This window comes from Eptesicus fuscus, chromosome 12 (assembly GCF_027574615.1).
Source record: "Eptesicus fuscus isolate TK198812 chromosome 12, DD_ASM_mEF_20220401, whole genome shotgun sequence".
In the NCBI taxonomy this organism is placed as follows: domain Eukaryota; kingdom Metazoa; phylum Chordata; class Mammalia; order Chiroptera; family Vespertilionidae; genus Eptesicus; species Eptesicus fuscus.
The window spans coordinates 68,091,689-68,114,919 of NC_072484.1; the positions used below are offsets into that span (position 1 = coordinate 68,091,689).

Consider the following 23,231-nt stretch of genomic DNA (forward strand, 5'->3'; position numbering starts at 1 on the left):
AGAATGACCCGCTATAAACCCAATCTCATCCTGACTCATCATTGTAAAAGGGGAAAGAGGTGATGCCTCACCTGCCCAAAGGAAACCCACCACCCACTATCTCCTGCCACCACCTCCTTCGTCAAGCCAGCTACGACTCCTGGTCCCCAAACCGGGCCCACCCCCTACTCTTTCTTTTCGTCACCTGTGTGAGTTCCTGGGAATAGCAGACCCTCCTCCCAGTGGAAGCCTGGGACAGAATAGTTGCTCAGGAAAAAGCCTTTGGGAGTAAATTTCACCAGGCTCCCTTCCTGACTCCAGTGTTTCAGAAGAGCTGGCTGGGGCCAGAGAACAGGAGAAGTAAGAGTGAAGTGGGTTCCTCCTCCTTTTAAAATGCTGACAAGATGCCTCATGTTCTCACCTCAATACCATAGGAACTAGTGGGTTTGGGGGGGGGGGGGCGTGTTGAGACGAGAACAAATTTCTTAGTGGCTAAGAAAACAGGCTGGAGTCAAAATGTAGGTGTCAGTCACACCTTCACTAGCTGTGTTGATACAGTTGAGCAAGTCACTTAAACGCTAAGCCTCAGTTTCCTCCTTTGCAAAGGGGTACTAACCGTGCTTAACTGAGAGGACTGTTGGGATTGAGTGAAATAATGTCTGTAATGTATGCCTGGCACAGAGTGGAGCGCTTGCTGCTGCTGTTACAATCACGGCTATCATTAGTGCACGTGGTGCGCTCCCTGCCCGGACTCCCCATTCCACACTCTTCCGCAGCCGCAGGATGCAGGGGCTGTCTCCTGTGGGACTGGGCTCCTCTGCGCGCAGCGTCTGCTCCTCGGGCCAGGCAGCTGGACACGAGAGCCCCTCCTCTCTGCCCTTCACGCCCCTACCAGTCCCCCTCTTCCTTCGTGGGGGCCCGGGGCGCGCGCGGGGCAGGAAGCGGGGGGCGTCCTGACTGGAGACTGCAACTGGGTAGCCCGGTACCAGTTTCCAAGGCGACCGCGCGGGCCGAGAGCGCCGCGCAGAGCCGGCCACGCGCCCGCAGCCGCTTATGTAAGCGACGCGCAGCGCGGAGCCAGACTCCAGGCAGGATCGCAGCCAGGAAATGGGAGCAGGGGAGGGGGCGGCTCAGTAGGCTGGTTCTGGGTCCTGCCTTTCCACCTGCCCACTGGACCGGACGCCAGGCTCCCGGCCTCTCGGGCCAGAGCTGATTGCCCCTCCCTGAAACGCCGGGCGCACTGGTTGGGGCGGTGTGGGGCGGGTGAGCTTCAGGAGTTCTCCAGGGGGCAGGACGGCGAGGGGGAATTCGTCCTGATTCCCCAGAGCCAGGAGTCAGGACGGTGGGGGAGCGCCTAGTGGAGCGTGCGAGGGAGGCAGGGCCAGACTGAGGCTGAGCCCTCTCCGCCCCCGCCCCCTGGGAGCTCTCAACCCGAATCGGCTTTCAATTAAGCTGCCGCGGCCAGAGCTCCCGGGGAGGAAACCGGCTAGCTGTGCGGGCTAAGGAGCCTCCTCCCTATGGGCCTGGGGCCAGGCCTGGGGGAATTCCCAATCGAGATTGGGGGAGTGGGGGAGCGCGTCAGACCCCAAGGAGAAAGGAGACCTGGAGGCCAGAGATACCACCTTTGGATTCTTCTTTAGTCCAGAGAAGCCCTTTTACTCGGACCATTCCCATCTACCTGAGTCAGCACCCAGGTTTCCCCCACCCACATCCCCAAGAACTTTGGATCACAGATGCCAGGGGCTCTTGCCTGAGGGTCCCTCTTCCCACAACCTCAGCAGGTCCTTAAAACCCTCAACCATCATCTCCAGTTGCCTCTGAGAGGCCTTCTCTCTCTGGGACCCAAAACGCCTGACCCAGGTTCAGAACACTCTGGTTCCAGGCCCTGGACACTGTCTAGAGAGAGAACGGGTCTGGGCCCACTACATCCAGAGTCTAGAAACTAATGGGGAGGGTGTAGAACTGAAGGGAGCTCCTAGTTCCACTCCTGCTCTGCACCCATAGGCCTCCTGAGACCCCATGGGAACCCCAAGGCCCAGTAAGGCCCTGGGGGACAGACCATTCCGGCTGTCTGGGGGAGCAGAGAGAGTCTCCCTCAGGCTGAGTTCCTGTCCTCAGAGTGGAGACATATGAAGGGGGTCCCAGATGAGAATGGGCTCCCTTCGTTGCCTGCGCACCGCGTGCCGATGCCTGATTCTGCCGCAGACTCCACTTAACCAAACCCCTCCCCCCCCCCACACACACACACACAGTCTAAGCCTGTTGGGGAAGGGGGCGGCTTCCAGATGAGGCATCCCCAATGTAACTGGGAGGTGGATGAGATGGCCAGCCAGTAGTTCAGACCCCTGTAATCCACTCAGGCCCAGGGAGGAAGAGTGGGTCTCAGACAAAGGATGGGTACCCTGGTGTCCACAGCCTTCCCAAGCGGCCACTTGGCTCTGACTCCTTTTCAGGATCTGAAGGACTTCAAGTCAAGGCTGCCAGTCCCTGGAAGACCCCGCTCTTTCAGCCCTTGGGACCTTCGGCCATCCCCTGGGGAGGTCTTCAAGAGGCTTGGCCCAGAGGGTCAAGCTATGCCCAGGGGAGCGTTTGAAGGCGCTGAGCGCAGACAGCTGGAGCGGGAGGCGCGCTAGTGCGCGAGGGACGCAGCGCCGCTGGAGGGTGGGGGTAGGGGCGGCTGACAGCCGTGATGGATGGCTGAGACCGCTGGGGGGCGGCGGGGGGCCTGGGAGCCCAAGGGGGTGACTGGCCCCTGAGACCTCGGAGCAGGGAAACCGCGGAGGAGGGCGGGGGAGAGCCGATGCTGCGAAAGGACTTGTTCCAAACCCTTGGGCTCCTAGCGAGTCTCCGCACCCACCGCAGCGCGTCCGCAGTGCCCGCGCCGCGGCGGCGCCGGGATTCAGCAGCTGGAACCCCATTCCTGGGGCCTTACTGAGGAGGCTAGCAGAACGGACTAGAAAGACTCCCCCCTGCCCCGCCCTGGAGACCTCACTGCCATCCCAGGGTACCGAGAGGGAGGGGGAAGAGGGAAGAAAGGAGAGAGATCTTGCTTCCCGTCCTGAATAAGAACCCACGGGTACGCAAGAGGGAAAGGCAGATTCCGCAAAGTAGAGCTGAAAATCTCCGGGGGAGGCACGCTCCATTCTGAGGTTGGATCTTGGGCAGCTTTGGGGGAGGGGGCCCGGATTGCACCAAGTGTCCTCTTAAGGAGACACCGCAGCCCGGACGGGGCCGTCATGTGGCTCCAACCCCTCATAAGTACCTTCCCCTTATCTTTCAGCCGGAAGTCTCAGAGAGAGGGATGCAGCCGACTGTGCCCTCTCCCACCCCCCGGCCCCCCTCGACACCAGTCAACACTCTGCGCCAGGACGCCAGGGTCCCTTATGGGGGAAAGGAGCCCTCCTTCCGCCCGTCGAGCTCCACGTCAGCCCATTCTAGCTCTTCCATACCACCCTTCCCACCGCCTCCCCCGCTCGGTTAACCTACGTCTGCCTCCCAGTCGGTGGGCAGTGGCAACCCCTCGCCCCCAGCCCGGCCCCAGGCGAAGCGCATTCCAACACCTCGGACAGCGCCTGGCGCATTCCAATGGAACAGGCTCCAGGCCGCCGTGGGTGCCCACCGCCCCGGTCATTCCCAGCCTCTTCTCTGAAGGAGGCGGCCCCCACTCTGCCTCTAACCCCAGAGCTGCCGCCTCTCCTCGCCGCCCCCTCCCTCGCCGCCCCCGGACCGCTGCTTACCGGGGTTGGCTCCCCCATCGCCGTCCTCGCAGTCCGTCAGGTTGTTTAGCATGGTGGCAGCGCCGCGCCGGGCCCGGGGATGGCTGCGCCGCCTCGCCCGCGCCCCTCTGCCCGCCTTCTCCGCTCTCTCGCTCGCTCTAGCTCTCGCTCGCCCTCCGCTCCACAGAGGAAGAAGCTGCAGTGCCCGCCCGCCCGGCGCACACACACTCGCACACGGACACACGCTCACACCCGCGCGCGCCCCCTCTCAGCGGCGGCGCTGCTCACCTCATCCCGTATGCAGGAGGCGTGAGCCACTGGCGGGGTTTTGGGGGGGGGGGAGCGCGGGAGGGGGGAAGAAGAGGGGCGGGCAGAGCTGGCCTGGGGGTCCCCTCGCACTAAAACTGAGGGCTTGCACGGGTGGGATAGAGAGGGTGCTGCAAGGGATAGGGGCCTCGCCTCCCTGCAGCAGACACAGCTCAGCCCGCCCCCCACTCTCCGGCGCAGGCGGGGCCGGCACGTGGGCAGGTGCCATCCCGCGCCCTAAAAATAACGCCAGGGAACTAGGTCGCGGCCGTGGGGAAGCGGCCCCGCAGCGGCCGCCTGGCTGGGGGTCTGGGGCGACCCCTAGGGGGGAGATGAGATGCCAAGGGTGGGGCACCAGGGACTACGGGTCCCTGGAGAGCCTTGTCTGCAAAGCTGGGGAGGCCAGCCCGGAAGAGGGATGGAGAACCAGACCCTTTCCCATCTCGCTGTTCAAGAGGTGGCGCTGAGGATGTGGAAAGGCCAGAGGCCTTAACTGAAGCACTGTGCTGCCCCCATGGGGGGACGCAGGGTCTACCTGGCCACCCAGTCTTAAAACTGGAGGAGTGGAGCCTGAGGACCTGCAATGAACCCTCTCACTGTGCTTGGCTGACAAGAGCCATAGCATCTCACCCCCAAGACAAAGCCCTGGAGTCCACAGACAGGGGCCCTCTGACTGTGGAGTGACCCTGGGAAGGAGACATGGTGAAGAGGAGAGAAAGCAGCAGTGAGGTTCTAGGGAGCACTGACTCCCCACCGGGGAGGTGCAGGCTCTAGGGGAGGCAGGCCAGGCAGAGGCGGGCCAGAGACAGAGTGGGGGAGGGGGGATGAGGCCGCCTGTCGGTTGGGACAGATTTTCTCCTGGGGCAGGAGTGTCTAATCCCCTAATCCAGGATTGCTTTCTGAGGATTCCAGAGCTGACATGCTGTCTGTGCTCCGCTCCCTCACCTGACACAGGTCCCCCAGAAGCGTGATTGTCCTGGGACCCCTCAGCACCCCTAGATCCAGGCTGGAGCCTGTGGTGGAGACATCGCAGAGAGCAGCATCAGAGGCTTGGGCCCTTTGAGTCTCTGGAAGATCTAAATATCAAAGGGTGAGAACAGAGGAAGGGGAAATGACTTTCAGACTCACCCTAGCAGCTACCAACACTAGCCCTCTAAGGTCCAGAAGAGTTCTGTGCTTGGAAGGGATGGCATCAATCCTCTTATCTAATGCATGGCTCTCATTTTGCAGATGAGAAAGTTAAGGCCCCAAGAGGAGAAATGAATGACTGTGTGTGAGCACAGTGCCAGTGATTGGCACAACGCGGTCTAGGAGCCCGGTTGCTTTACTCCAGTTTAGGACTCTGCTCCTCAACACAACCTCTTTTGAAACTGCCCCTGCCTCCTATAGAAAGGACCTCTGATCTTTGTCTTCTAACAAAGAAACTGGGCCTGGGTCTGAGCTACACTTTCTCCCTTTTCTTGTGTTCGGATTTCCAAGTCGCCATACTGGAGTGACCTCCTGCCCTGCAAGTGAAGGTGGATCCAGAAGACTTTCAGGGATCCTAAAAGCCTAGATCCATGTGACTGGCTGGAGACCTGTTTCTGGGATGTGATCTTTCAGAACCATGGACAGGGCCCGCGGTTCAGCTCCTCTGTACACATTTGTTGGTGGTTTCACATTGAGTCAGCCAGAGTCTTCCGCAGCTGACTGACGGGACTCTGAGGGATTCACCAATAAGGTATCAGAACCACTGGGTTCTGTGGATGCTGGAAGGATTCTAGGGTGAAGAGCTAGCTATTCAGACAGGTATGAAAATTAGACTCGGCTTTCCCAGAGGAAAAAAAAATACACACACACCCCAAAAAATTAAATAAGTTTGGATTGGTGACAGGATTTAAAAGGAGAGAAGTAGGGTAGGCTAGTGTTCAAGAGCTCCTAAGCACTCCACTGCACACACCACCAGCAGCAACAGCATTATGGTTTCCCACTACTCTGTAGAGACAGGTAACATAGTAAAACAGGTAGTGGGCTTGCCTGGGATATGCTGTGAAATAAATTAAATGCTGAGATTTTTTTTTTCCAGCAAGCCCAGGTCTGGAATGGTCTCCTGGGTGTATATCCCTTCATTTGTAGCCAAGAGCCTTAGCCACTCAAGCCTGAGCCCACCCATGGGGGAAACCTAGGTCCTAAGGGAGTACAGGTGAAGGCAGGAGTGACTCCTCTTCCCCTGGGTGTCCCATATGTCTACCTCACCACAGTTCCTTGCTCATGAGGCATCTGGGATTCAGGAAATAATGCTACCATCCTGTCTTCTGCCCCCAAATTCTGCATATCCGTGGGCAAGACTAAGGTCCTCTCTCGGGGATTCAGTATCTCCACCTTTAAACTGAAAGGGTGAGGCTGCATAACCCATGGAACTCCTTCCCTCTCTGAAAACTCTTAATGTTCTCTCCATTTATCTCAGACTAACATCATGGAGCCCAGACCAAGTGGAGTCGGAGTTCCAAGGGCAGACCCCAGACCTTCAATTCACACACCCCACCTTTCAAGGAGACCGGTCCCTATTCTGGCCTCAGGCGAATGCTCTGCGGCGAGGCTTTGAGAAAACACATTGCAGGCATCTCCTGCACTGCCAGCTTGGCCTTGGCCAGATGACCAGCAAGATGTCCCTCAGCTCCGAGCCCCAGGAATATGGCTGCCAGCTCAGCACCCCATCCCTACCCAGAGCCCAGGGAAGATCTAGCTAGAGGGGAACCCTCTCAGGAAAGCACACAAGATGCAGAGCTGAGCAGGGTCCTATTTTTGAATTCTCAGTCTGTAAAATTGATTCCTTCTCCCACTTTATACTTCTCAGAGAGAAAAATATTCAGAGAAGCTGCCTCCTAAGTATCAGGATTTTGGAACTGAGATTTTTATAATTTGCCTTTTATCACTCCCCATTAATGGGGAAGTTGGTTTAGAAATAGAAAGATGCAATTTTCTTCATGGGGTGAACTTGTGGCAGATCAGGGACTGGTATCCAGATTCCCGACCTCCAGTCCAGGCCTCCATCCACTGAACCAGAATTGGAGGAAGCTGGAGCCACCTGATTGGTTCCTCCTTCCACGGGAGGCAGACATAGTGTTCCTCCTCGTGACTCAATCCCTATCCATCCTTATCCCATATCATACTCCCAGGACCTAACCCACCCACCCCCAGTTCTGACCTCATGGAGCCAAGGCCCTTAACTCCCTCCTTCACTCTTCTCTCCCCACCTGCAATCCCCATTCTCCAGACCCAAAACCCTCGCAGTGAATTGATGAGTCCAGCGCACAGCACACCCCACACACAGGGCTCGCTGCAGAGTATGTCAACCACCATCGTCTCCGTGGCAACCAGGGGCTTAATTAACAGGCTGCAGCCCCATCACCATGACAATGGCACCCCAACAGTCTCCCATTCCCCTACAGATTCAGACCATCTTCCCTCTTTCTCAATCTGGACCCCCTTCTCACTGTACCCACCCCCACCCCCATCCCACCTGGAGAGCTGAGGCCAGAAGATCTCTCTGGTTCATTGAGAAGAGGGGAGGGGAGATGAGGGGGATGAGAGAGAGAGAAAAAAAAGAGAAAGAGAGAGAGGCCCGTCACTATGGCAACTGCAGCCACGTTCATAACCAGTTTGTTGCTATGGAGATTCCCAGGGCTCACCTTGGGCTGAGGTACTGGGCAGTGAGGTTCTGAGCCCTGGCTTAAGGATGGGGTGACTGGAGAACTCCTTGGACAGGTTGGAGAGCTATAGATCTGATATTTACAGCAATAATCCAGTGTTATTCTTCCCAATTTATAGGCAGACTGAAACATGAGGTTTGGGTATGCGAAAAGCAGAGGACGTCACCCTTGTAGATCACCAAAGAAGCTTAGCCTGTTTATGGCTAGAAAGACCCTCATAAAGTTTCTTGGTCAACTCCTTTACACTATAGATGAGGGGATTGGGATCCAGAGAGGGGAAGCAAGGCCACCCACAGAATCTGAGCTAGAGTGTGGATGGGGTATATTGTGATCTTGCTCCAAGCCCCCTAGCATTAGTTGGCTCTCTCTCACTCAATGGGGATACATCCCAATTCCTGTTAGTCTTAGCCCAGGCCCAGGGCTCTTTCTCCTACGCTGCCTTCCTCCTTGATAACTGAGGCACTGCAGGGAGTGGTATAAAGGGATGGGGGAGTAGCTCAGAGTTGTAACAACTGGTCAGGTCCACTTCTCTCCAGCCAACTCGCCATCAATCTTCCCATGGTACAGATGAGATAACTGAGGCATGGGGGCTACAGTGCAGGGTTACTGGTAGATTCGAGACTCAGCCTCTGACTTGCTTCTTTCACCCCTGTATGTCATGTTCCCACCTGTACTGACCCCCTGGCAGCAGGAAGCACCTCCAGGGACAAACTCCACTCCCTTAGTTCAGAATGAAAGGCAATGCTCATATACAAGTGACCTGCAAACCCTCCCCCAAGCCTCCCCCCACCTTACACATGCTGTCACCTCTCCCTGTGGGCCTGGGTGGGGACAAAAGGTGGGAAGAGTACCTCCCTGGGGCCAGAGGGCTGTACAGGAACAGCTGTGGGAAAGATACCATCAGATGTTTGGTCTCCCTAGGGAGCCCTAATCCACTTCCCCAGGCAGTGACCTATCAAGGAGGAGGTACTGGCCCTAGCCAGTTTGGTTCAGTGAATAGATCATTGGCCTGCAGACTGAAGGGTCCCAGGTTCGATTCCAAGTCAGGATACATGCCCGGTTTGTGGGCTTGATCCCCAGTGTAGGGCATGCAGGAGGCAGCCAATCAATGATTCCCTCTCATCATTGATGCTTCTCTCTCTCTCTCTCTCTCCCTCTCCCTTCCTCTCTGAAATCAATAAAAATATATTTTAAAAAAAAAAAGAAAGGAGGGGGTACTGGAGGCTATTTCAGGTCCTTCACCCACATCATTCTCCAGATGGAACTTCCAATAAACACAGCACACAAGTACCCACCCCACAGATAGACACAGAAATACACACATCAACATGCCCATCAACACTCTGTCATACAGTGACACACATAAGTACTGACTCATTGACCACCCCACAGGTCATTAGAGCTGGCATAGGATGCTGCTCCCTCAAGAAACACAAAGACATATACACACTGCCTCTGCCACAGGCACACAGCTTTCCAGATTCACATACAATTTGCACAGACACCTGCACACCCAAAACTGAAAGTTGAGATGAGAGAGAGGACCATCGTATTCTCAGGCCAGGGGGTGAGGAATGGGAGGGAAGGAGGCAGGGGGAGGAGAAGCAGGAGCCTATAGCTGATGAGCATTAAGTCACTGCTAAGTGCCAGGTTGTGGGCTTGGCACTCAGAACACGAAGATAAAACATTAGGGTCCCTGCTCAATCATAAAAAAAAGGATGAAATCTTGCCACTTATGACAACTTGGATGGAGCTAGAGGGTATTATGCTAAGTGAAACAAGTAAGACAGAGGAAGATAAATACCGTATGATTTCACTCATATGTGAAATCCAAAAAAATAAAACAAATGAACCAACAAAACCAGACAGAAACAGACTCAAAAATACAGAGAACAAACTGATGGTTACCAGAGGGGAGGAGGTGGAGGAATTGGTGAACAAAGTGAAGGGGATTAAGAGGTTCAAACTCCCAGTTACAAAATAAATAAGTCACCAGGATTGAATGCACAGCACAGGGAATATAGTCAATAATATAATAATTTTGTATGTTGACAGATGGTTACTAAACTTATAGTTGGGATCACTTCATAAATTACATTATGTTGTATACCTGACACTAACATAATATTGTATATCAACTACACTTCAAAAATAAATAAGTAAATACACTAAATAAAAATAATAAAAACAAATTTTTAGAAAAGGATATGGTCCCTGCCCTTGAGATGCAGGAGACACACAAGTAAGTAACCTCCATCCATTGGGACACGTGCTCTCATGATGCAGTGGCTGGGCAGAAGCGGAATTGACTGCCTCTGCCTCGGAGCCAAGGAAAGTGAAAAGGGTTTTCAGAAGGAGTTAAATGAGCTATAACTTACAGGGTGAGTAGGAGTTTCCCTGACTACTTGAGGTGGAGAGATGAACACAGACAGGTATACCAGGAGTCCAGGAGGAAAATGTTTGAATGACGGTTTGGCCTGCATCCTAAAGCAATGGGGAGCATGTTGGAGTGGAGTTAGGATAGGATTGGAGGTAGGCAGACCAGTGAGGAGGCTATGGTGGTGGCCATGTGGCAGATGATGGAAGTATGGACTAGGGCAGTGGTCGGCAAACTGCAGCTCGCGAGCCACATGCGGCTTTTTGGCCCCTTGAGTTTTTAGCAAAGGCCAGCTTAGGAGTACCCTAATTAAGTTAATAACAATGTACCCACCTATATAGTTTCAGTTTAAAAAATTTGGCTCTCAAAAGAAATTTCAATCGTCATACTGTTGACATTTGGCTCTGTTGACTAATGAGTTTGCCGACCACTGGACTAGGATAATGTTAACAGGGGGAGAGATGTGGTCAGATTCAGGAGTTTGGGAGGTGGAGTGGTTAAGATGTGAGGACCCCCTCACTGGGAAGAGAAAAGGAGGCGTTGAGAATGGCTCCTGAAGTTCTGGCTTTTGATTCTGGAAGGATGATAAGGCTATTTATGAAAATTAGAAAGCAGACAGACAGACTATGAAAAAGATGAAGAGTGGAAGGAGTCCAAGAAATCTGAGTGGCCACTTCCAGTAAGCTTTTGGTTCATGGACTGGAGCCCCGGGGAACTCTAGGTCTCAGTTTGGTCATCTATACAATGAGGGGATTCGCTAAAGAAACCCCTGAAGTAAACCTCTAGGGTTTGGGGTGCTTATTTTTGCTGGAGTCAGGGTGAGCTCACCTGCAGCTCAGCAGCGACCCCTGGCGGCCCTGGGAGGCTCTTCCTTCTCCCGCCGCGGGGCCACTCCGGGCTGATTTGCCACGTTCCTTCCAGACCTGAGTGGCACAGAGCCAGGGAAGGAACCCCTGACAAGGGCCCCCTGCGGAGTGTGTGCATCCAGGATTCTTCACCGAAGGCTAGTAGGATCCTGCCCCTCCTCTCTCTTCTATACCCTGCCTGTAACTTCCATTACAAGACTACTGCACTGGGCCCTCGAAGAAGATGCCCCCAATCCCTCTTGAACTGGCTCCACCCAACCCTTCTGGCCCTGGAGTCCCCCCCCCCCCCCACCCCCACAGCATCCTCCCAGGATGTAGCTGTCCGGGGTCTAAACTAACTTCTCTTTCTCCCATCCCCTTCCTGGGCTACCCAGTGCTGACCACGAGGCCTCGTGGGAGGCCGAAGATTGGAGGATCTGCCAGGCAACAATGACCGATGGACCCAGCACCTGCCTCAGAGACCCATGACTCATTTTTCCTCCCATCCCTACCCCCACCCTGACCTCTCTCCTATCTCCTGGCCCAACCCCTTTCCCTCTGGCTCCGCCCTTATCTAGCCCCAAACCCGGCTAGTCCTACCTCCTTCCCTCGGCTCGGTACCCAACCCTTAATCACACCGCCTTCCTCATCCCCTGGTTCCACCTTTTCCCCCTGGTCCCGCCTCCTATCCGGAAAGACCTCGCCCCTTGAGTGCCAGGCAGCCCAGTCCCCCAAGACTCAATCCCCTTCTTCACAAGATTCGCCCCTTTGCCTCAGGCTCCCATCTCTTCCCCTGGCCACGCCCACCTCGAATCTGGCCCCTCCTTTCACAATTTCCCATCCCACTTCCCTCCACCCCCCTAGGTCTCTGCTCCTCTCCCCTCTCGGGCTTTCGCCTGGAACCCCGGCCCCTGACAACAGAAGACCCGCCCACCACGGCCCCGCCCCTTATCTCGCCCCGCCCCCTCCTTCAGGCCCCGCCCCTGCGGCCTCTACCTTTGGCGTCTTCCCCTGAGAGGTGGCGGCTGTCCGCGGCCGTGTGCCTGTGGGGCTCTTGGTCAGGGGTCCCGGCGTGCCCCGCGGGAGGCAGCGAGGTGACAGTGAACCTGCGGCTCATGGTGCCGAAAGGGGCCGGGCGGCCGCGGTGCGGCCCGGATCGCACTAGTGGCCGCAGCCTGGCTCCAGGAGACAGAAAGAGCGGATCCCCCCCAACCCCCTGCCGGACGCGGCGCCGCGCGGGGTCCTAGTGCCCGCTGTGCTGCCTACTTCAGACATTTTTGGTTGTCGCAACGGAAGAGAGGGTGGTACTGGCATTTGGTGGTAGAAGCAACTTTCACCATCTAGGCTCGTACCAAGGCTGTCTGACCATGAGCCACAGGTTTACCACCAGTTAGTTCTCTGCATAGCACCCCACCCCATGCTGAGGCCCGTGGTGTGGGGAGGAGGACTGACTCTGAATGGGTCCCGCATCTGTCCATGGATCCTGCTGCTCGCACAAGGAACTATCTGGCCCGAAGCAGTGCCAACGTTGAGAAACTCTGCTCTAGAACAAGGAGGTTAACAGATTTCTAGACCTTAGGACCGAGCAGGTTTTAAGTATGATGGAGGGCAAAGGATGTCTTTCACTAAGGTGGTGAAGCATGTTTGGAAGATGGAGCCCAAGAGTTCCGTTGGGCCTGTTGGGTTGAGGTGCCTATCTGTCATGTAAGGATCATGCAGAGTCAGCAGTTGAACATACAAGTCTGGAGCTTGGGGGATAAAATTTTGGAGGTGCTACTTAACGCTTGTGGGGCTAGACAAGATCACAGGGGATGAGTGTACAGTGAGAAGAAGTCCAAGGATTGAGCACAAGGGCACACTATCATTTAGAGATTGGGAAGAGGAAGATCCAACCAATAAGGTGAGAGGAGAAACAGAAGGAAGAGGGATCCGAGAGACCAAGTGAGGAAACTGTTCAGGAAGAAGGGCTTGATTAACTGTGTCAAAAAACCTGAGAGATGGTATAGGGTGAGCACAGAGGAGTATCTGGCTACAGGAAGATGGTGGGTGGCTGTGAAGAGAGTGATTTCAGGGGTGCAGTGGGCCCTCTGTAGTGGGAGCCAGGCTGGGAGTAGTTGAGAGATTGGGAGTTGAGGAAGTGAAGACAGTGAGTAGAAATCCACGCTTTGAGGAAGTTCTATGAGGGATGGGGATGAGGAATAGAGAAATGGAACAGTCTCTAGAGAGAGTCAGGGATCCAGAGGAATTTTAAACAAGCCATAATAAGGAATGTGTATCTCAATGGAAGTAGGTCATTCTTGAACAAGAAAAGGATGAGTTAGAAGAGAGGACCTCCACCCAGAGGACGCTTGGGGAGAAGTCCTCTGACCCCCTCCTTAAACTCCCATTTGAACCCCAGGTCCAGAAGATTATCAAATCTGATCAAGCCCATTACCTCCACTCATCTGCCCCATCCTTCAGTCAAGTCCCTATGTCATCCTTTAGGGTCAAGTGCATACTCCTCAACCTGGCATTCAGACCTTCTCTTATCTAGTCCAGACCACCATTCCTATCTGTCATTCCAGAATCTTCTCTACTCCCCTCTCATCCGCCTGCTAAAACCACGCATTCAAGTCCTGAGCCATTTGTAGTTCCCCAACACTGCCTGCTTCTCTCTTCTCCCAGCATGTGCACCAAGAGCGCAAAATCACCACTCACCAGCTATGAGACTTCAGGTGAGCTGTGCCTCAGTTCCCTCATTTGTAAAATGGGGGGGGGGGGGTTGCTGACAATAATAACAGTACCTATAAGGTAAGAGTTGTGCATGTCTCATAGGTTTAATTTAAGGTTAACACACAGAAAACGCATGGAACAGGGCTGGCATATAGTCCGTGCTGTACCAGGGGCAGCTACTATTGCCAAATGGAAGAGGGCCCACCCACCAAACACAGCAGAGCCAAACGCTAAATACCGATTTTTGCAGTAGAAAAATAAAAGCCATTTGTTGGCGTCAAGCCAGGAGAACAGCAAACTAGCGCTCAAAATCCAAACTCCTTAATGGCTTTAAAAACCCAAAGGTTTTTAAAGGCAAAGATTGGGGTTTAGGGGTCATGGGTGAAACTGATTGGCTAGTACTTGTGCAAGCCTCAGCAGTTTCCCTTAGTCTGATTAATTTAGTTTCTTACGTCCTCTTGTCTGGTGTCTTTGTCACTGTAGTCAGGTGATCTAACCAGGTTGCAGAACCAAGATTCTGCAAAATATCCCATAATTGTGCATCAGTAATGTTATCTTTAAAGCAAAAGGCTAAACATCTTGTGACCTTTGTCATTGTGTAAGTTGTTTTGTGCTTAACTAGCTACATTCGTCTATTATCTCAAGCAAATTGTACTTTTAAACATTTTTCCTGAAACTTGCTTTACAGGCAGGCCTCTAGGAATAACTAACATTTTCTTAATCTTTGACTATAAGCTACATGACAACCAAAGCAATTGAAACACTTAGCTAAAGACTCTATTATCTAATACCTAAACATATTTACTGTTAACTGTCAATTCCACTATCATCCGGCATATAATCCATATTTTATTTATCCACTGCCTTACCCCTGGGCACTTAAGTTGTTGCCTGTACATATAATGCTGCAATCAACATCCTTCTAGGCAGTTGTTGTGTGGGGGGATTAGAGAGCAGGCTCGTTATTTACCAGGGGGTAAATAACTCTCCCAGTAGACAGTCCTACTTATCCAAGAAGCTCTTGTTCATGCTTCCAGATTCAGCACAAGCTCAGATGTCATCTTGGCTGGGCAATATTCCCTGACTTTAAGCATAACACGCACAATCACACACACACATACATACACACACATCTTTAGTCTAGGATAACAGGTCACACACTGCACACTCTCCAAGTGTGATCCCATCCCTACCGGCCACAAAATCACTCTTATAACTAACTTAGACTCTTTGGGGGCAGGGCCTAGAGTCTGCATGTTAAGCAAGTTCTAATGGTACTTGCATGCACCCTAAAGTTTGAGGACCCTGGGAGGTCCTCAGGACAGAAACATAGCCCATTTCATCTCTCTATCCCCAGTGCCCAACACACAGCCTGGCTCCATGTAAGGGCTCAATAAATGTTTTATGAACAATTGGCCATGTCCTCAGCTGTAAAACAGGAATAATCACATTATACTTTCCTAATAGGAAGAATTGAATATGTTAATATTTATGAAGTGCTTAGAACATTGCCTGGCACATAGTAACCACTCCCTTGGTTACATACATACATGCATATGTTCTTGCATATGCATGCATACATACAAAAATAAATCTCAAGGTTAGAGAATCCAAGTTTATTAAACACATTCCAACAAAAAAAAGGAAGGTGGGACAAGAGGGCCCAGCCCACCTCCACTCATCCTTTGTCCTTCAGAACAGACCCGCCAGTTTGTATCCAGCAAACTGGCTCCTTCTCCATCAAGAGGGGGACCCACACTGCAGTGCTGAAGCAGGAGGGGGTGTCCTAGGTCTCAGGGCACTGCAGGAGATCATAGGTCACATAGCCCACTTCATCCACCTGGTTCACCTCATTCTGGAAATTCACGCGCCAGTAGAAGCGGTCCTGGCAGAAGTAAGCTTTATCTGCAGAGGAGAGACAGGTACGAGAGGAGTGATTCCAAACCTCCCACATATACATACAGAAACAAAAGCAAGACCTTAACAATCATCCCTCCTGTCCTTTCTAGATCTTTCCAAGGTTTTCATATCACACCTTCATCTCCCCCACAGAGATACTGGAGAGCACAGACCCCGATGTCCAAAGCACTGGCACAGAGTGTAGCACACAGTAGGTGCTCAGGACCATTCATTCAACATTCATTCATTCAACAAATCCATTCATTCATTTATTCATTCAACAAATATTTATCATGCCAAGTACTGTTAGAAGCACTGAGGAGCCCCGCCAGTGTGGCTCAGCAGTTGAGCATTGACCTATGAACCAGGAGATCATGGTTCCATCCTCAGTCAGGGCCTATGCTTGGGTTGTGGGCTTGATTCCCCAGTTGGGGCATGCAGGAGGCAGAGGATCAATGATTCTCTGTAATCATTGATGTTCTATCTCTCCTTCTCTCTCCTTTCCTCTCTGAAATCAATTTTTTTAAAAAAAAATTTTAAAGAAGCACTGGGGACAGAGCAGAGAAAAGCTGCAGGCATGATCTCAGTTCTTTGGGTGCTTATACTCTAGTGCAGTGATTTTCAACCGCTGTGCCACAAGGTTTTTTAAAGCATGCAATATCTGACTATTTGGTCAGGGGCACTGACCTCTTTTCCCTTAGACTGTCAAATTTAAAAAATGACAACAGCCATCACAGCAATAGCTGTCCAGTGTAAATGAATCAAAATTATACCTATTGTTTTTTTGTCAGATCAGCAAAAATATATTTTTTTTTTAGTGTGCTGCAGAATTTCAGTAGTTTATGTGTGCCATGAGGTGAAAAAGGTTGAAAATCGATGCTCTTGTGGGGTAAGACAGATGACTAACAAGCAACTGTGTAAATAAATGAGATTGGTTTTGAAAGTGGGAAGGAAACAAAAGCAAGGAAGTGAATAGATAATGAGGGTCAGAGAAGGCCTCTTTGAAAAGGTGGCTCCAGTGCTGAGACCTGAAGGGCAAGATGGAGGCAGCACAGTGGCAACCTGGGAAAAAGCCTTCCAGGCAGAGGGAACAACTGGCACAAAGGCCCTGAGCGAGGACCGACCTTGATGTGTTCAAAGAGCAGCCAGAAGGCCGGTGTGGGTGGAGTGAGCAGAGGGAATGACAGAAGTAGTGGGAGGGGGTGAGGAGTGAGGGGGTGAGAAGTGAGGGGTCTGATCATGTTAGTTCCTTTGACCTTGGTCTGGAGTCACTCCTACACTATTGTCTCCATTCCTAACCACTCCCTACTCCCAGAGAGAATAACCGTGTTGGACAACCAGGATGGCTTGGAGTGGGGGTGTTTGCAAAGGAGATAGTGAAAGTAAATATTTTCAGCAATAAAATCGACAGAACTTGTCAACTGATTGGATGTGAGCGGTGAAAAAGAGAAAGCAAGTATAAGTCCAGCTAGCATCCCAATTTTCCAGATGGGGAAACCGAGGCTCTGAGAGTAGCAGTGACTTGCCCAAAGCCACACAGCTATTGATTGCCTTATTTGTCACTATAGCCCTGGTGGCAGCACAGGATCTGGCACATTTTAGGTACTTGACAAATATTGTACAATAATGCATGAGCCTTCATGCAAACCATGTGTCCTGTGTTGCTGGGGACAGAGCTTGCAGTTGGGAAGGCAGGAAACCCGGATCCCAGTCCTGGTTGTGCCCCTGTATGATCTGGGGACGGTCCCTGCCTCCTCTGTAGCTGCCGTGGGGACATTGGCCTCAGTCGCCAGGGCCTTTTCCTTTCTTGCTCGGAATCTGACCAAGCTCTGGCATGGGAAGAGGTGTCTTGGAGAGGGACCCTCCCCTGAGCCCCGTCTGCAGCCATCACCTCGGTACTGGAAGATGTCGTGCATGTTCAAGGGCACCCCGGGGAACATCTGGTCCACAGGGCTGGCACTCTTGGGATCTACCATCTGCGACTTCGCGTCAAACCTGCAGGAAGGCGGAGAGGAGACAGGTGCTGAGCAGACGGACAGGCGGATGGCGCCCGGGCTCCCCCTGCCGGCGGTGCTCGCGGCTCTCACCTCCAGAAGTTCTGTCTGCTGAACAGCAGCACCTTACCCCCGCCGCGCGGGAGGGCCCCGGTCACTTGGGCCACCTCCGGGCCGAAGCCCAGCTTGTCCAGACGCCTCGGGCCTAGCACCGACGCGCCTGTGTAGACCCACACTTGGCGCCCTGCAGAAGAGAAGGGTCGCATCAGCCTGGGGGCAGGGAGAAGGCGCACATTCTCCTTAAATGGCAAAAGGGAAAACCCAGCGTGATCTTTCGGAGCCTGGCGCGCCCGCAGTCTGTCTGCCCGCAAGCAGAGCCGCTCGGTGCGATCGTGCAGGGTTCCGCGAAGAGGGGAGCTGGAATTCAGCCCCTGCTAAATTGCATCCGCCAGGAGGGGGCGCGTGTTCTTAAATCCGCACTTGGCGTTGTCTGGGTTATCCGGGGTCTCTCTGTCCTCCTAGATTGGCGAGGATGGTGAGGAGGGAAGGGAGAAAGGAGGAAACTAACCAGAGAAGAAGAAAATCTTCTTGGTTAGCGGCTCCTCAAAGGCGGAATCCAGCTTGGAAGGTAGCGCAGGCCACGTGTCCCTGATCAGGAAGGGGCCCTGCACCCGGCGTCCCTGGGCCTCAGAGAATCGCCAGTACCTCCTGGGAACAGGAAAAGGGAACGGCAGGGCAATGAGCCTTGAACCAAAGACCAGTGGGGGCGGGAGGGAGGTCCCTCCTCCAAATCCCCTCCCTCACCGCACATCCCTGCGCCTCACCCATCCTTGAATAAATGCAGGTGATTCCCCATCTCTGCGATGGCGTCGAAGATGTTCACGTTGCAAACATTCTCCGCTGGATCCAAAGACGCTGTAGGGGCCACGGAAGGGCCAGCAGTGGGGGCACCCGTGGGGGTATCCGTGGGGCCAGCAGTGGGGGCACCGGTGGGGCCAACAGTGGGGGCATTGGTGGGGCCAGGTGAAGGGGGGCCTGTGGGGCCAGCAGTGGGGCTCTCTGAGGGGCGGACAGTGGTGCAGACCGTCGGGGGAGCAGTGGGCTGGGTTTCAGGTGTAGTAGTTGGAGGCCGTGGTTCAGGTTTAGGGCGAGGGCCTAAAAAGAGACACTGGATGAGACACCCCTATCCTGCATGCCTCTGTGCCCGCGGAATACTGTATCTACTCCCCAAAGCCTATCAGTCCCGGTGCCCCCCTCGGCCCCCCCCACCCCCACACACACACCCCTCTCACTCTCCTCACTTTGGATGCTGGAGCCTGCCTTCCCCCAGGCACAGGCAGGCCTCATCCTTTTCTACACTCACCTTTCATTCCTATTTATCCCATCGAGGGCCAGGCCCCGCTGGGCCCTATGCACATAAGACAGCCAGGAACATCTCCAACCCCAACCCCGCGAGATGGGAGAGAAGTGTTTTTTGAGCACACACACTGAGTGCCAAACAGCGCTAAAAGCTTTATAAACGCACACTTAGCTTGTGTGATCAAAAACACCTACGAACCAGATTCTTTAATACCCCCATTTCTTAAATGAGGAACTAATACTAAAGACAAGTGATCAGGACAATTAAAATATCAAACACTTATATGTGCTTACTATGTGCTAGGCAGTATTCTAACTCCTTTAACCTCTTAAGAACCCCCTGAGGCCGATACTATGATTAGCCCCACTCATAGCCCCTCCAGATGAGGAAATGGCGGGGGAAGTAATAGATCCCAGGTCACCTAGCCAGGAAGCGGCTGGACTGGCTTTGGAACCCACCGCGGTCTCATTCTAGAGTCTGGGCTCTTTATCACCAGCACCCCGCACTGACCCCACAGCAGCGACGCCCGCTGGACCCAGGCTCCTCCACAGGCAGAGGTTGAGGTCCCAATGCCTCCCACCCCATTCTCCACCCTTCCCGGTCCTCCACCATCCCTGCCACAAAGCCTCACCGCCATACAGGTGCTGGATGCCCTTCACGTCGTCCTCATGCAGGGGCGGCTTCTCGGTGTAGCTGTACATGGGGTACATGAGCGCCTCGGGCACGTTGGTGTGATCTAAGCCCAGTGCGTGGCCGAACTCGTGCGCAGCCACAAGAAACAGGCTGTATCCTGGAGGAAAGGGGGGGGGGGGGAACCTGAGACTTGAGCCCGGGGCTGCGCTCCTAGCTCCCGCCTCCAAAACAGCCTTCCCACCGCCCATCCTCCCCATCCCCACCCCCACCCCCACCCCCACTACCGCAGCCCTAGAACCTTGGAACCCTGCACACCTTGGTCGGGGCAGAAACCCCACTTCCTGTCGCTGTCGAAGTTCGACGTGGTGGCACACCAGAGGTGCCCGTCACTGCGGCCCTCCCGGGTGCAGGTCGAGTACTCCTTGCCCAGGAAGATGAAGGGGAAGACGCACAGCTCCCCCGCTGCGTTGCCCCCGGTCACCGTGGAGTCCACTGAAGAGACCCAGGGCCTCGGGTGAGCAGGTGGGTGGGGCCAACAAGGAGCCAGGGGCGGGCCAAACAGGGAGCCAGGGAATCTTGGCGCCATCGGGCAAGACTAGGGGGCGGTGCCGGGCGCCGCTGAGCCCGGGTGAGCCTGGGGAGGGGAGGCCCGGGGAGCGGCAGCCACTGACTGGGGCGGGGGCAACTGGACGTCAGAGGGAGGGGCCGGGGCGGGCGGGCCGAGTGCCCGCGGGCCTGCAGACCCGTGACACCGGGAGGGACAAACTGCTGGGCGGCGGAGGCGCGTTGGGAGGGCCGGTGCTGAGTCTGGCCGGCGGGGCACACGCACCTCGGGTCGGGCAGAAGCCGTACAGCTTGTCCTGGTCGTAGTTGGCGGTGGTGGCGCACCAGCGGTAGCCGTCGGAGCGGCCGTCGGTGGTGCAGGCGGAGTAGGAGCGGCCCTCGAAGGTGAAGGGAAACACGCAGGGCTTGCCGTCGGAATTGCCGTGCTGGGTGTAGAGTCCTGGGGACGCCCACACACCACCCCGATTGACTAACGCACCGGCCACCGCCACTGCGCCCCCCTCTCCTCGCTCCCCAGGCGAGTAACCCGGGCCCCCGGGAACAAGAGAACGGCCCGCCGCCCACCCAGCACTCGTGGCCGAGCTGGGATTCGAACCCGGCGCTCTGCACTCCGCGGCTCCCCACTCACTCTCGCTGGGGCAGAAGCCGAACCGCCGGTCGGTGTCAAAGTCCGCCGTGGTGCTGCACCAGAGCTGGTCGTCGGAGCGGCCGTCCGCGGTGCAGGCGGAGTAGGAGCGGCCGTCGAAGGTGAAGGGGAAGTGGCAGGGAGCGCCGTCCGCGTTTCCGAAGAAGGTGGGGACCACTGCGCGGGGAGGGGGCCAGGATCAGGGCGCCGGCGGCGGCGCGCGTGAGGAGAAAAGGGGACGGGGCCTCGGCGGCTCCGGATCTCACCTACGCCCTTGCCCAGGGACCACAGCTCTTCATCGTCGAAGTGGGCGTCTCCCTGGATGCCCGGGCCGGGAGGAAAGGCGTGTGCCAGGAGCCCGTCCTTCCCATCGAAGGGGTACCCGTCCCCGTGCTCTGGAGAAGCGGAGGGGAAGAGGTTACCTGGGTGCAGGTGTGCGGCTTGTGCGCTACCCTGGGGGCGCTGGACTGAGCGGCGGGAGCGGCCACCCAGCCCTTGCGCCCCGCGCTGTGCGGGGCCGCGGGAGGAGGCGCCCTCAGGACGAGGGGCGGCCAAGGCAGCGGCCACAGCAAGAGCCAGCCGGCCCGGGGCCCCCTCGGCCCTCCCCGTGGTCCTCCCTCCCCGGTCCCTGTCCCGGTCCCTGTCCCAGGCCCTCTTGGCTTTCCCCTGCTCGCTCTCTCACCCCGAACACCAAACTGGATGACGATGTCGGCCTCGAGGCCGTACACGCGCGTGAAGGTGAGCGGCGTCACGGCGCTCCAGACCGCGAAGGCGCGGGCAAAGGCGTCGTCGATCACGTCGCGCGGCAAGTCTTCCGAGTAGTTCTGGATCCTGCGGGGAAAGCCGGGGCCGGAGCCCAGCGGGGTGAGAGGCGGAGCCGGGGCGGCCGGCACAGCCTTTGCCTCGGCGACCTCAGCTCCAGGCTTTCAGCAGGAAAGCGCTGTCAGGTGCATCTTCCTCTCGGGGCACACGCGGGCCCTGGCAGGAGGACTCAGGCGGGAGGCCCACTTCCCCAAAGGGGACGCGGGGGCGCAGTGGGGGTGCCACTTGCCCCAGGCTGCCCTTTTCCGTGAAACCCAGCGGAGGGTCTGAGACAGGACGCGCTCCACCGCCCCGGGCGCGCACGCGGAGACCGGCCTCCTCGCCCCACCCCCTCCGACCCCGCGGGACCCCGCGGGACCCCGCCACGCACCAGTACGTGATGTTCTGGTGGTGCCACTTGAGGTCACCCTCAAAGGTCTGGAATTTGCCCAGGTCTGGGACGCCGCAGCGCGGGGCGCGCATAGCCTCCAGGGTGGTGCTGTCCAGCTCCCCGGTCTCCGGTAGAGACAGGCGTCTCTGGAGGACCCGCAGCGCCCGACTCAGGGACTGCTCGTCGTCGCTCAGCTCCGCGACTTGAGTGTAGCCATAGCGGAACAGGTACTCCTGTGGATGGAGGGCAGGGACATCCAGGGCACTGACCCCCTTTCTCTGCCCTCCTGGGTCAGAACTCCATCCCCCCCAGGAGCTCAGGACCAGCAAGGCGTTGATTGGACCCGGGACTTGGTACCCTGGACATCAGTACTTGTGCCCACCCAAGCATCTCCCCTCCCTGCAGACATCCTTAGTTCCTTCCCAGCCCTGGATGCTCCTGGCCATGCCTACCTCAGGGGCCCCTAAGGTTCACCCCTGTTCACCCCCAGCCCGTGCACACTCCAGAACCCTCCAGTGCTCCCCACCCCCGTATTATTTCCAATGCCCACCTAGGAAACTCATGAACCCATCCTTGACCATCGCTGCCCAGAGCCTCCGCAGGACACCCCCCTCCCAGTGCCTGATCCTAGACACCTCTGTTCTCTAGACACCCCCATTACCCCCAGGGTGGCCCAAACCATCTCCTGAGAGCCCATGCCCTCCCTGGGATTCCAACTCTAGGCTGAGGTGTTTGCTTACCTCTGCCAGCTGCTTGTTGGTGAGATTTGTTCGCAGGTCTCCGGGGAAGACCACAACGGTGGGCTGGCGTGGTCTGGGGGCTGCAGAGCAACCGCCCAGCACCAGGAGAGCCAGGACCAGGGACAGCCAGGGGCTCATGGTGAAGGTAGCAGTGTCTGGCTGCAGCTGCCCTTGTGGGGGCTTTAAGGAGGCAGTGTTAACTGAATCAGTGACCCCGCCCCTCACCGCCAGGCTGACTCAGGGGATGGGGTGTGTGCATGTGTGTGCGTGTGTGCGTGTGTTGGCAGCCCCAGTATGAGAAGGCAAAGAAAGGGCTTACACCACCTCCTCCTCTCCCTGCTGCCCACAGTCCCTACTGCTGAGTCAGGCAGGACCCTAGACCCACAGAGACCCACAGGAAACCACAGGCCCACAGGGGAAGGTTGGGTTTTGCAAACTGCACAGCTTGTGAGAACTTTATGAAAGAAAGGGAGGAGCCCCCCACCTGAAGGCCCCTAGTGGTCAGCCGAAGGGAAGGGAATGGGGCCCTTTTCTGAACCTAGTGATCCCACTCCCTAGTCAGACCCCCCTCTGTGGGCCCCACCCCACACTCCCAGG

At 55.7% G+C, this 23,231-nt stretch overlaps 2 protein-coding genes across 3 annotated transcripts in view; both read right to left on the reverse strand.

The window, feature by feature from the left end:
- The window catches only part of SLC12A5 (solute carrier family 12 member 5), a 35,998-nt gene extending 23,966 nt beyond the window's left edge, over positions 1–12,032 (reverse strand). The window contains exon 1 of one of the 2 annotated variants that reach the window (XM_008158958.3): positions 11,912–12,032. In XM_008158958.3, coding sequence (XP_008157180.2) covers positions 11,912–12,032 — 121 coding nt within the window. Of the gene's footprint in view, positions 1–3,716; positions 3,784–11,911 lie in introns of those variants that run through there. The other variant, XM_008158966.3, reaches the window with a different exon arrangement.
- A 3,196-nt stretch (positions 12,033–15,228) lies between these two features.
- Positions 15,229–22,920, reverse strand: MMP9 (matrix metallopeptidase 9). Its single transcript, XM_008158947.3, has 13 exons — positions 22,635–22,920; positions 21,895–22,127; positions 21,385–21,533; positions 20,969–21,097; positions 20,706–20,879; positions 20,343–20,516; positions 19,829–20,005; positions 19,512–19,670; positions 18,345–18,675; positions 18,089–18,228; positions 17,614–17,764; positions 17,418–17,521; positions 15,229–15,532 (listed from the first exon to the last, which is right to left on the reverse strand). Exons 1-13 carry the CDS (start codon positions 22,770–22,772, stop codon positions 15,414–15,416), a joined length of 2,178 nt encoding a protein of 725 aa, XP_008157169.2. The 5' UTR covers positions 22,773–22,920; the 3' UTR covers positions 15,229–15,413.
- Between the last annotated feature and the right edge of the window lie 311 nt (positions 22,921–23,231).

Coding starts and splice junctions, on each gene's coding strand:
- MMP9 (XM_008158947.3), bottom strand. CDS start 22,772: ATGAGCCCCTGGCTGTCCCTGGTCCTGGCTCTCCTGGTGCTGGGCGGT. Junction 19,671..19,828: donor GGGTTTCTGCCCCGACCAAG/GTGTGCAGGGTT, acceptor CCTTTCCTCCAG/GATACAGCCTGTTTCTTGTG. Junction 17,765..18,088: donor GAAGATTTTCTTCTTCTCTG/GTTAGTTTCCTC, acceptor TCTCTTCTGCAG/GGCGCCAAGTGTGGGTCTAC.